The following is a 13,397-nucleotide window of genomic DNA, read 5'->3' on the forward strand; positions in this document are numbered from 1 at the left end:
AAAGTCCCTGATCTTACAGAGCTCCCATTCTAAGCTCCCTTCCAAGGAGGAAGACAATGAGTCCAATAAATAAAAAAATAATATATAGTATCTTAGACAGTGATAAGACTAATAGAAAATACAAGAGTGGTTTGTGTGTGTGCGTGTGTGGGTGGGTATGTATATGCTTGTGTGTGCATGCATACCTGTGTGCAGGTGTGCGTTATATGTATGCAAGTGTGCATGTGTGCATGCATAAGGTGCATGAAGGTGTGTGCAGGAAAGAGAATGTGTGTGCCTATGTGCACATCTGGGTGTTCGCAAGTGTGTTGTGTGTTCATGTGCAAGAATGTACACACATGTGCACACACACATTGGGGCATGTATGCACATATGTGTAGGGTATGTGCATGTGTGTGCACAGATGTGCGGGTGCAGGCATGCATGTGTGCATGCATGTATTTGTGTGCATTTTAAGTTTAAAAAATCAATTATTTATTTATTTTTAGTGAGAGGGGAAGGGATGGAGAAAGAGTGAGCGAAGCATCGATCGGTTGCCTCTCTCACACTCCCAACTAGGGATCTGGCCTGCAACCAGGCATGTGCCCTGACTGGGAATTTAAACCAGAGACCTTGCAGTTTGCAGGATGATGCCCAACCCATTGAGCCACACCAGTCAGGTGCATTTTAAGTTTTAATTGGAACTCAAAGTCACGGGTGGAGCCACTATCCAGCCAGGTAAATAAGCCAAGGGCCTGGGAGTCATTCTGGACACTCCATTTGTCTTGTCTCCCACATCCCACCTTTCAGCAAACCCTGGCGATTCAGCCTCCAGACCAGGCCTCTAATTCAGTCATCTGTTTCCATCCCCACTGCTACAACCCTAGCTAAGAGCTATGCACTGAATGTTTGTGTTCCTCAAAATTCAAATGTCGAAGCCCTAATCTCCAGTGTGACGGTATTTGAAAGTGGAACTTTGGGAAGATAATTAGGTCATGAGGGTGGAGCCCTAGTGATTGGATTGCTGGCCTCCTAAGATGACACATGAGAGAAACACTGTCTCCCGTGGGAGGACACAGTGAGCTGGTGAACATCCACAAGCCAGGAAGAGAACTCTCTCCAGAACCTGACCAACCGGGCACCCTGATCCTGGCTTCCAGCTCCCAGGACTATGAGAGATGATTATCTATTGTTCAAACCATTCAGTCTAAGGCATCTTGTTATAGTAGCCTGAGTGGAGTAACACATTAAAGCACCTACCATTTCTTGCTTGGATTATTGTAGGTGCTTTCCAGCTGGACATCCTTCTTTACGTCTTGCCATCTTATAATTCATTCTCTGTCCTCTAGATAGTGTAATCGTGTTTATGTATTTATTGATTTATGTATATTTATTTTATTTTATTGAGGTGAAATTCACATATCATAAAAATAACCACTTTAAAGTGAGCTGCTCAGTGGCATTTAATACCTTCACAGTGTTGTGCAATTCTATCTAGTTCCAAAACATTTTCAATGTCCCCAGAGAAAACCCCATAGCCATTAAGCAGTCACTTCCCATTCCTCAATCTTCCCAGCCCCTGGGCAGCCACTAGTCTGTGTTCTTGCTCTACTGAATGACCTGTTCTGGATATTTCATAAAAGGGGAAGCATGCAATGTGTGGTCTTTTGTGTCTGGCTAATTTCACTGAGTATAATGTTCTCAAGGTTCATCCACCTGCTATCAGTGCCCTGATATGAGTGTCAGTGCTCTGTTCCTTTGTTATAGCTGAATAATATTCCAGGATGTGGACAGACCACATTTTGTGTATCCATTCACCTGTTGATGTGCATTTAAGTTGTTTCCACCTCTTGGCCACTGTGAATCAATCTGCTGTGAGCCTGTGTGCTGTCTGGGTACCAGGTTTCAATTCTTCTGAGTTCATAACTAGGAGTGAAATGGCTTTTTAAACACTAAAGGCAGCTCTCATCTCTCCCCTGTTTAAAATCTTTCACTGGCCTCCCATTGAGCTTATTAGCAAACTATGGCCCATGGGCCAAATCCACAGGAGCAGGGTGACTGGTGTGCGCATGTGTTATGAGGGACACTATTGTGTGCGGAACCATGATTATGATTGGGCTAGGTATGTACAAGAGTGTGAAAAAAGGAAAAAAGGCGGTTGTGAGTAGATGTGGTTGTGTATGTGCATGCATGTGTGTGTGTGTATGTGTATGTGTGTGGTGTGTGTGTGTAGCGAGGACTTTTAAGATTTACTGTCTGAGCAACTTTCAAATATGCAGTGCAGTGCAGTATCAGAGGTGGAACTTTAGAGAACTGCAGAAACATAGCTGAGGTGTCCTCCTCTGTGCCCTAATCCCTACTCTGCCTCCTTGACCGGCAGCCGAAACCCCGTCACAGTCCACATTCTGTGCTGGTCATGCTGGCCACCACCTACATGTTGGATTGTCCTCCGTTGGTGACTGTCAGGCACTAAGAGGATGAATCTCATTCTGGGGGTGGGTGACTCAACTTGCCATCTTGCCTCTGGCCAGCTAACCAGAGGAGACAGCTGGGCCTTGGGACAGAGGCTGGCTGAGATCCAGAGAAGAAAGGGACACTGGCCTGGAGGGTCACCCCTTCCCCATTCCCCCACCTGCTCAGACTGCCAGGCCTCAGAAGGATCGCTCTTCACCCACAGAACGTATTTAGCAGCGAGGTGCAGATCACGCCCACCACCCCGGGGGCCCATCCCAAGCAAACGGTATGGCAGGGTGGAAGTACCTTCATACTACCTTCAATTTTACTTATAACCCCCTCAAAGCATAAAATATTTACTATCTTGCCCTTTAAAGAAAAAGTTTGCCTTCCCCTGAGCTTAGAATGGACCCTGAGAGGCTGTCACTAACTTGAAGGCCTTATGCACTTGCCCACCTAGAATCTTGTCTCAGGGCCTTTGTATTTACTGTTCCCTCTGCCTGGAACAGTCCTTCCCAGATCCTCCTTGTCATCCATGTCCCAAGTCAAGAACCCCCTCTTCACTGGAGACTCCTCTGACCACCTGTATTAAGCAGGGTTTTCCAGAGAAACAGAACCAATAATTTATCTACATCTATGTATCTGTATCTTGTTTATAGCTATATCTATACCTAATCTATATCCAACTTATGTCTATATTTAATCTATAGTATCTAATACATATGGAGAGACAGAGAGAGATTTATTTTAAGGAATTGGCTCATGCGATTGTGTGGCTCAGCAAGCCTGAAATCCACAGGACAAACCAGCAAGTTGGAGAAGCAGCTGAGCTAATGCTGCAGTCTCCAATCCGCAGGCTAGAAACTCAGGCAGAAGTTCTATACTACAGTCTTGAATTCCTTTTTCCACAGGAAATCTGAATTTTTTCTCTTCATTCCTTCAGTTGACTGGATGAGTCCCACCCACATTATCAAAGGTAAACTGATTTTAAAGTCAACTGACTGTAGGTGTGAATCCCATTTTTAAAAAGACACTTTCATAGCTCCATTTAGCTGGTGTTTCACCAAGCGACGGGTCTCCATGGCCTAGCTAAGCCCAAACATGACATGAACCATCCCCCCATCTAAGTGAACTTTACTGGTGGCCCCACCACGGGACACCTCCTCACGGTGCCCTGTTCTCCCTCCCTCACCGTCTGAAACCAACTCCATGCTGTCATCACAATGGAAGTGCCCTCAGCTCCTGCCTGTGCTGTTCACAGCCTAGAACCATAGGTGCTCAAACCCAACAAAACCCTTGCTTTAAAGAAATGAAGAAAATAGGCAGGAGAAAGGGGAAATAAGCAAGAAAAGAAATGAGAAGACAGACATAAGCTGGGGGAAGGGGAAGTTAGCAGATGTCTACAGGGACACTTAGTGAGTGATGAGGGTCTTTGAGTCTCCCCTCCACCAAAGTCTCTGGCAACTGGAGGCTGGAGAAAGCAGGGGTGAACCATGAATGTGTCCCTCCCTTAGTTCTGGAAGTGGGAGGTGAAGGTTTCTAGGACCTGGGGGTCTTGGGGAAGGGGGCTGTGCTGGGATGACTTCTAGGCTGAAGGGGTTTTTTTCCTGATGGCCTGACCCAGAGCCCTGAGCTCGGATCCCACCTTCAACAGTCCTTGGGGACCTAGAAGTTAGAAGAGGCCTTTGGGCACCAGTTTCACTTTGCAACCAGTAATTCCACTCAACCTAGTGGTTGCCATCCCCACCTCAACCCCCCACACACCGTTCTGCTGCTGCTGTGACCTAAATAGCTCCTGCACGCTCTTCAACTGCTGACTCATGCCTTCCCCTCACTCACTTGGGGCTCCAGCCGGAAATATCACCCTCCCTCTCCCCCTTACCACCCCCTCTCGGCTACAGCCACAGCCACCCCGCTGGGTCCTACAGAAGCACTGAGGAATCTGCTCAGGCCCATTGAGGAAGTGAGGATCGGGAGGGTGGGGTGAACCTAGAGGACAAAAGGAAATGCAGATGAGATAGTAGATGGACAGAGTGAACTGTGGATGAGGAATGAAGGGAATGATGATAACAGGTGAGGATGTAGGTGAGGATGCAGATGAAAAAGGAGAGGACAGCTGTAGGGTTATGATGCTGATGAAGACAACAGGTAAAGATGTAGCTGAAAGTGCAGGTGAGAAGGCAGGTAATTGTGCAGGTGAGAACGTAGGTAAGGATGCTGGTAAGAAGACAGGAAGAGATCCAGAGAAGGATGTAGGTAAAGATGCAGGTGAGGACCCAGAGGAGGATACAGAGAAAATACAGGTGACAAGACAGGTGAAAATGTGAGTAAAGATACAGACAAGTTTACAGACAAAGATGTAAAAAATGCAAAAGGATGCAAAAATGCAGGTGGATATAGTTGAATATGGAGGTAAAAGAGGAAGTAAAGATTCAGATGAGAATGTGGTAAGAATTCAGGTGAGGACGCAGTAAGGAGGCAAGTGAGCAAGTAGGTGAGAACTGAGGGGAAGGGGCAAGGAGCAGCAGGTGAGGATGGTGAGGGCGTGAGTGCACAGGCAAGGATGCAAATGAGATTTCTTGGAGATTTCAGGTAAGGATGGAGCTGAGATGTAGGAGAGGCAGCCAGGGACCTTAGGGGCCTCCTTCCCCGTTGCAGAAACCTCCAACTTTGGGAGATCGCATGGAATACGATTGAAGCTTTATTGGGGGGAACCGTGATGGGGGTCAATTGGGACAGCCAAAGACAACCATGGTCTCTGTGAAGCTGCTCAGGTCCTTGCACAGTGCCTGGTTCTCCTCGTCTTGGCATTCGTCCGCGTCCGGCCACAGCTCCACCCAGGTGTCCTTTCCAATGATGTAGCTGATGCTGGGGAGGAGGGACAGACGGCAGGTCAGGAGGGGCTAGGAAGGGTGGGGGGGGCAAGTGTACACAGGCCCAGGGCCAGCACTCACTTGGGTTTCTCTCCCCACAGGTCCGAGGAGAGGCCCCATATGAGGTAATGTTTTCCCTCCTGCAACTTCAGGGCTGCTCTGCACTTGATGTGACTGATGAACCTGCGCTCCTGTCCAAGCTGCACCTCGTCCGTGCCTGGAGGGGAGAGAAGAAAGCTGAGCTAGGGTGCAGGAGGGAGGGGGAAGCAGAAAGGCAGAAAGCAGCGCAGGACTGACCTGATTTGATGATCTGCTCAATGACCATTATGTACTCGTCAAAATCGTCCGCCAGCTCCTTCCTCTCCAGCCTGGTCTTATACACTGGGGGGTAGAGGGGAGGGACAGCATGGGTCATGGGCAGGGTCGGGGTGGGGGCCCCCTACCTGCAAGTGCACCCGGGCATGTGGCTTCCCCGAAGCAGGTACATGCAGGGTCGCAGTCAGTCATCTACAGTCCCTGTCTCCCCCAGTGACAGAAGCAGCCGCATAGGGTCATAGAACCACTGTCTCAGTCACACACAGCCAAGTGCGCAGTTACAGCTGCTCATAACTCATCGCATACACAAGAACACGCCTCATCTACTGCCACCTGCAGCCACCATCTCTCACTCACAGCCACCTGTGATCGCCGTCACTCACAGCCATCTCACACAGTCATCTGCAGCCGGGCACATGATTATAGTCACTCAAAACTCATCATAGACGCCAGGACAGCTACTGCCGTCCGCTGTCACCATCTCACATAATCATGGCTACCCACAACCACAACCTCACACACACATGCACAACCACATCTACTCACAACCACCTTTTTTCCTTTTTTTACACTCTTGTACATACCCAGCCCAATCATAATCATGGTTCCGCACACAATAGTGCCCCTCATAACACATGCACACACCAGTCACCCACAATCACAGCCTGAAACACAGCCACATGCAGCCAGGGCCACCCACAGCCAGTCACTCACACAACCATGACCACACCTGTTGTCACGCAGTCTCTCACATACACAACCACAGCCACACACACCATCACTCTCACACAATCACACTGCGTGCCGCACCCTGCCCCCTCCTTACCGTAGTCTACTCCTGGCTCGCAGGCCTTGTCCTGCCTGTCCTCGGGGGTGACCTTTTCCTCCCCCTGGTGCAGGAAGCAGTTCTCTGCGGGGTGCATGGGCAGGAGACATGATCTAAGTCTCACTTCTCACCCAGGGTCCGCCACCCATGGGTGTGGCCAGCCCCAGGCCCATCCCTCTTGGTGTCCATCGGGGGTGGGCTTTTGGGGCTCCTTGCATCACCCCCATGGAAGTGGGGGATCCAGAGGGCATGGCCTGCCACCCACCCTCAGCACAGCGGCACATTTCATTGTGGCACAGTTTGCTCAGCATTCCGGCTTCCTTCTCCGGGTGGTAGAACTGGGTGCAAGTCTCATCTGTGGGCAGAGGGGGTGGGAGGAGTCAGAAAGCTAAGGCTTCCACCCAAGACCATGCTTGTGGGGCTCCGATTCCCCACTCTAGCCCCTCTGACCTGGAGATGTGAGGTCCTGAACCCTGGGACCACTAGACCCCCAACTCACAGAACTCTGGGACCCCAGACCCCCAATTTACAGATCCTTGGCACCCTCAGACCCCAGGCCCTAGGTTGACTGCTCACCCAGGTTGTAATAAGAATACACCTTGACTGACCCGGGCTGGATAAGCCCCACATTAAAGAACTGGTGAATTTTGAAGGATATACAGTCCTCCTGGTCGTGTGAGATCTGGGAGAAGGAAGTGGTGAGTCAGTGGGGTGACATGGGAGGGAATCCCGCCCAGGGTATGAGGGGGCTGGGGCAGGGGTGGAGAAAGGGAGGGATCAAGGAAGGATCTGGGTGGGGAAGACAGGGGCAGGAAGTGGCAAAGATTCATGAACAGTTCAACAAATCATTTTCTTTTTCTCCAAGGCTCATGTCTAGATTATATTTTTTAGCTTCCCTTTCCATTGGTGTGGCCATGAAATTGACTTTTGTCCAATGGATTGCTATCTGAGCCCATAAAAACATCCCATGGTTATCAATACTGCATTGCACTGCATATTTGAAAGTTGCTCAGACAGTAAATCTTAAAAATCCTCGCTACACACACACACACACACACACACACACACACACACACACACACACTCTAACTAAGTGAGGGGATGCATGTGTTAGCTAACTTACTGTAGCCATCATTTCCCAATATACATCCACCTAATCATTACATTATGTACCTTAAACGTACACAATGTTATATGCCAGTTATATCTCAATAAAGCTGCAAAAAAAAAAATGAGGAGAAAGAAAAAAAGCAAGGAAGGAAGGCAGACATGTATATATGTGCAATAGACATGTCTATGTGGAGAAAAATATTAACAATTAATGAATTTGGATAAAGGGTATATGGAACATTTTTATACTGCCCTACAATTTCTCTGTAAGGTTGAAATTACATTAAAAAAATAAAAGACAAAAACAATTTGAAAGCTCATCTAATGTACAATCCTCTTTACTTCTAGAAAGAATGAATCAAACAGAGGACTCTAAGACAAAGGCCAATAGACAAAGCAAGCCCAGCCACATAGGGGTCAAGGCCCCAGTGGAAGCCTTACCTTGTCTAAGTAGATGATGAGGGTGTTCTTGTTGGAGAAGGCCTTGTCCATCTCATACTTGGAAATGTATCTGTCAGTGCCAGTGCTCAGCTGGAGAAGGGAAGGGCTTGTGAAAACCCCCGTGGATCTCTTTCCCTCCCTCAGCCTCTTCCAGACCCCAGGCTCCTTCCCACTAATCTCAGCCCCTGAGCCCAGGACTTTCATACCTGCTTGAGGTCAGCAGTGTCGGGAGAAAAGCCAGTCATCATGGATATATCCAGGATGGACATAGTAGCATCTGTGGGTCCCTGGTATCTGGATGGGGCAGGGAGAGAGGGGTTGAGTTCCAGGCGGGGTCAGCCATAGGGGTCGGTGCCTGGCCAAGGTGGTCTGATCAGCGACTGAGGCTGCTGCCTCCCACAGAGCAGCACAGAGGGATGTTAGATCTTAGGAAACACTCCCTGAAGGGGAATAAAGGAAAGGCCCGTCATGAATGGTCAAGGTGACTAAACTGTTCAGCCTCTGAAGCTCAACTATATGGGTTCAAATCCAGCTCTCTGTGACAGCTGATGAATCACTGAAACTCTCCATGCCTCAGTTCTTCCAGAAAATGAAAACAAGAATACAGGCAGTTCTCACTGTGCATGATTCCATTATCGTGGTTTCATTCAATAACACCAGTCCCTCAGCAACACGGCTCTAGCTCCAGTGCCGCAGAATATTAATCATGAGTGATTACCTAAAAGACAAATCTAGTTGCTACCCCTTCAGTCTCCCAATCACTATGTAAATAAATGTACATTCACAACCAATGACCAATCACATCGCTTCTTTCAAAGTGTATCAGTGACGGGTCATTGAGCACCCATCATTCAGGTCACACATGTAGTTGTATTACTTTCTTCTCTCCCAGTAAAAAACGCATGTGAGATCTTACCAAAATGGGTAATCAAATAGGAATTGGCCAACAAAGACAAAAGTGCAGCAAAGAAACGGAGAGTGGTAACAGCACATACATAGAGTCAGAGAAGAAACAGCAGATCATGGGTATGTGGACCTGCTGCTGGCGGAGAGACCACTATGTGGCCAGAGGATCTTAGGGAGGGCAAGGGCATCGACATAAATGAACAAAGGGGTGGGGTTGTGGCCCCCCAAAGAACAGACGTCCCAGAGGAAGTGACACTGGCAAAAAACTTCACAGTAAAGGAACTCTTACATACCTTGTGACATCAAAAGCTCAAAAACTTTAATCTCAATGTTCTAACGTTTTAAATTACAGTGCACTAAACAAATACTCATCTGACTCTACTTTTCATTAGTTTATACTTTCATAATTGGCAGTACGAGAGTTTTTGATGTTGTGATAAAAAAATGTAAAATTCCTGGAACAATTGTAATCTCCCTCACGGATGATTAACATCACATTGCACGGTCTCAGCTGATGCGCTCATGGCCAGCCTCACACTATGTGCAAAGCAGGGTTGCTGTGCTGTCTGCCCGCCGGAGGATGCTCAGCACAGTGCCAGCCATATGATATACCCTCAGAAAGTACTATGTACCATAGATATTATTTACAAGAAGTCTTGCTAGAGACAGAGGGATGATCAAGATGAACCTCAGTAACCCATCTCTCACCTGGTACAGATTTCAAGGAACATAGTGTTCTTGGCATCCTGAGGCTTCTTGACTGAAACATAGAAGGCAAAGGATGGGTTGCTGGGTCCTGATTCAGGAGTGTGGCAGGCACTAGCATGGCATTGGGGGAAAGGTGGCAGATAGGGTCTTTATTCCTTCTACCTGTTGCAGGGGCTTGTCGTAGGTGAACCCTGAGATCAAAGTTCTTGCAGGTAGCTTTGTTTTTGGACTTGGCATGGTACGTTGTCACCACCTGGTGAGACAGGAGAGGAGATTGGGGGTCAGCCTACTTGACTTGGGAAGAAGAGGGTCCCTCTGGGCCAGAGGGGCTGAGAGGAGGGGATGAGCCAAGCAGGAGTGGGTTCTGTTTCTTACCGACAAGGTGCCTTTTCCTTTCCCTTTAGCTGTTACTCTGAAATTCTCATTTTCCTTGGTCTGCAGGGAGTAGGGAGAGAGAAGAGAAGATGTTGGCAACCAACCTCCCCTTGGCTGCAACGGTCACCTGCCCTCCCTCCTGCCTCCTGGCAGACTCTGATTGGCATGGAGGATGAGAGCAAGGGGGGTCGCCAGGCAGCTGTACCTCTTCTGACCGCTGGAGGCTGGCAGAATCCCAGTAGAGGCGGTGTGCGACCGGAGAGCTACGGCTGGGCAGGTCAATGGACACATCCATATTCAGTTCACTGTGGTCAGGGACGTCCTTGTGGTATTGGGCCAGGGCTTGGAACACTATGAAAGTGGCCTGGAATCCATGAGAGAGAAAAAGAGTGATGTGGGAGACAGAGAAAGCAGAACACACTGGGGGACAAAGAGGCTCAGCGTAGAGCTGGGCCACTGGCACTGTGGCCTAAAACCCACCAGAAGGGGTGAGGATAACACTGAGGGTTGATGGATACTGAGGACATGTACTAGAACTTTCTGCATGAAAGAGGCTCAGACTAGGGCTTGGCGACACTAAGACTGAGACCTAGAACCAATCAGAGAGCACATGAATAAGACTGGGAGTCATTAGACACTGAGGACATCTTCTAGAATTCTCCAAGTCCTACACCAGAGCTTAGAGACACTGAGCACGTCTAGACTACAGCAGGAAGTACAAGCTTAAGACAAGCTCTAGCAACATTGAGAATGCGATCGAGACCGATCTGGAGAAAAGAGGCTAAGACAAGAGTTTGGAGACAGTGAGAATGTGTCTCCAACTTGTGAAAAAAAGAATGAAGTTGGAGGCTGGGGACACAGCATATGATCTAGAGTCCAAAAGTGACACTGTGAATGCCGCCAGAGAGAAAGGGGATCAAACTGGAGCCTAAAGTTGCTAGAGCTTGAGGTTGCAGAAACCATGGTCTAGAACCCACCAGGGAGAGAGGCAGGTTTTGATAATGCTCTAGAAAACTGAGACCATGGTCTAGAACCCACAGTAAGACAAGGTAATGCTGGGAGCCTGAGGGACCTGAGCACATGGTCTAGAACCCACCAGAGGAAGAGGTGGACTTGATGATCCCATATGATAATTGCGAACGTGGTCTAGAACCCACCGGTGAGACAGGATAAGATGGGGAAGCCTAGTGGAACTGAGAACATGGTCTAGAACCCATAGAGAGAGGTTCATACCTGAACCTGGGCCCTGAGAACATGATCTAGACACCAGGAGGGAAAGGGAGCTCAAAACACAGCTTGGGGCATTCAGAATTTAGTCCAGAATCCATAGGTAGATTAAAAACTAAAAACAAAACAAAACCTAATTTCTCAACTTCATTCCAATTAACTGCCTCTCTTGATCCCAGCATCTTATCTGGAAGGACAGTGGGAGGCCAGAGGAGGTAAGGATTCAGTTGCCCGGGGGATGTGGGACCACTTGCCTGGGTGGAGCCATAGCCACCTCCGTAGTATCTCTGCTCATTGAGCCAGCGTACAACACCAGGCACAGTGTCAAAGTCTTTGAGTAGCAGCAGGGCCAACAAGGCATAGGATGTGGCCTCCACATTGTAGAGCTTCTGGCCAGGCTCCTCCCAGCGGTTCCTTTCTGCAGAGAGAGCACCAGACCCCATGCTCACAGCTTTGTCCAGCCTGATGAGAGCTCAGAGAAAGCTTAGAAAAAAGACTTCTAGTAGACCTCTTGGTGTTTAGGGGTCCTGGACCACATTTGTGGCTCTCAATATGCTGGTTTCTGCCTCACTCTCTTCCCTTATCAACTTTCACTCTTCCACTTGAATTCTTAACTGCAGCCCCACTGACCTATGGGAGGCGATTCTCTAAACTTGCCATACTTATTCTTACCTCTGAGCCTTTGCATATTCTGTTCTCCCTATTTGGAGCACCTTTTTCTCCATCTACCCCTGGTTAACTCTTACCCACCCTGAACAATTCAGCGTCAATGGCATCCCAAGACAGAGAGAGGCCCTTCCTTTTGTCTCGCAAAACATCCTGTCCTTCTCCTGTCCCAGCACCATGATGCTCTACAGAAATCTATTAATTCATTTCTTTTCTCAACTGCAGTGTGAAGCTGCTGCAGCAGGGGCTGTGCAATATTCACTGTGATGTCCCAAGTGCCTAAGAAAGTATTTATGGCAGAGACTGTCACCAAGAGCCATTCCCTTCTCTTCCTGGGCACACGGTTGGACTACATCTCCCAGATGTCTTTGCAGGTTGGTATGGCCATGTGACTGAAATCTGGCCAAGAGAATGTGCACGGCAATTGACGGGGCCCCTTTTATGCGTAGTGTACCTCCCTTGCACAATCCTCCTGTTTCCCCTTTTGCTTGGATAGAATGGATTCTGAGACACTGGGGTGGCAGAGCCATGAAAACATAGAGTCCAGATTGCTGCATCACTGTATAGAGGAGAGCTGTCCACCAACGTGGGACACCCATACTGTGCCGTTACACAGCAAGAAACCAACTTCTCTCTGTTAAACCACTTCAGTATACATTCATATATGTTACATAAGTGAGCACAAACCTGATGAGGTCTCATCACTGGAACCACTGATTAAGTGCTCACTATGTGCTACTCATTTTGCTAAAATTCCTACGTCATCTTATCCAATCCTAATTAACCTTGAAATAATGATAATGTTATTAACAATACTAAAGGCAATAACATTATCAGTGACAGATCTCTTATGACGTGCTAGACCTTCTTCTACCTGCAGCACTCATTTACTCTTCGTAATCATCCTATGATGTGGGTATCATTTTATATACAATGTCCAGAGAGGTTAAGTGAATTGTACAAGGTCACACAGTAAGAATGTGGCAGAGTGGGATTTGAACTTGAACCTGTTTGATGTCAGAGCCCATGCTCTTGCTTCTGTGTCATGGCAATTACTCAACAAGTACGTGTTAAATGGTGCAGTGGACCTCCAGGTGCCACTTACAATGAGCACTTTTCACACTTAGAGCCACACACTCCAGCTCAGCTTAGTGTTATCCATCCGAACTCAGCTTAGAACCATGCAGCCCAGCTTAAGATGGCCACCCTCAAATCCCAGCCATGCATCTCCCCTTACCCTACCAGGCTGCCTCTCACCTGTGGCCGTGCTCAGAAACTTATCAAGGCGGGTGTCCTCCAGCTTGCCCAACAGGGCCAGGGCGTAGCCAGCAATGGCCACAGTATATGGTCTCTGCAATTTCTCATACTGGGCTTCAAGGAAGTCTCCGGCCTTATTGATGCTGCGCCCCAGGCTCTATGAGAAAGAAGATTGGGAACTCTGGTCAGTGGGCACTGTTGCCACAGAGAGCTGGCAAGGATCACATAATCACCACTTCCTGGTCACAGGTTTCTGTCCT

General features: G+C 48.3%; 1 protein-coding gene across 1 annotated transcript in view; it reads right to left on the bottom strand.

Annotated features, from left to right (window-relative positions):
* Positions 1 to 5,116: 5,116 nt before the first annotated feature.
* The window catches only part of C3 (complement C3), a 30,462-nt gene continuing 22,181 nt past the window's right edge, over positions 5,117 to 13,397 (bottom strand). The window contains exons 28-41 of the mRNA XM_054562237.1: positions 13,138 to 13,294; positions 11,469 to 11,632; positions 10,193 to 10,351; positions 9,988 to 10,047; positions 9,775 to 9,865; positions 9,613 to 9,664; positions 8,205 to 8,292; positions 7,999 to 8,088; positions 7,024 to 7,129; positions 6,713 to 6,802; positions 6,448 to 6,531; positions 5,604 to 5,687; positions 5,388 to 5,523; positions 5,117 to 5,301 (exon numbers count right to left, since the gene is read on the bottom strand). Coding sequence (XP_054418212.1) covers positions 5,160 to 5,301; positions 5,388 to 5,523; positions 5,604 to 5,687; positions 6,448 to 6,531; positions 6,713 to 6,802; positions 7,024 to 7,129; positions 7,999 to 8,088; positions 8,205 to 8,292; positions 9,613 to 9,664; positions 9,775 to 9,865; positions 9,988 to 10,047; positions 10,193 to 10,351; positions 11,469 to 11,632; positions 13,138 to 13,294 — 1,503 coding nt within the window. The 3' untranslated portion in view covers positions 5,117 to 5,159. The remainder of the gene's footprint in view (positions 5,302 to 5,387; positions 5,524 to 5,603; positions 5,688 to 6,447; positions 6,532 to 6,712; positions 6,803 to 7,023; positions 7,130 to 7,998; positions 8,089 to 8,204; positions 8,293 to 9,612; positions 9,665 to 9,774; positions 9,866 to 9,987; positions 10,048 to 10,192; positions 10,352 to 11,468; positions 11,633 to 13,137; positions 13,295 to 13,397) is intronic.

The sequence above is a fragment of the Pteronotus mesoamericanus genome, unplaced genomic scaffold (genome assembly GCF_021234165.1).
Source record: "Pteronotus mesoamericanus isolate MK-2021 breed Mesoamerican mustached bat unplaced genomic scaffold, CSHL_Meso_final scaffold_636, whole genome shotgun sequence".
NCBI classification, from domain to species: Eukaryota; Metazoa; Chordata; class Mammalia; order Chiroptera; family Mormoopidae; genus Pteronotus; species Pteronotus mesoamericanus.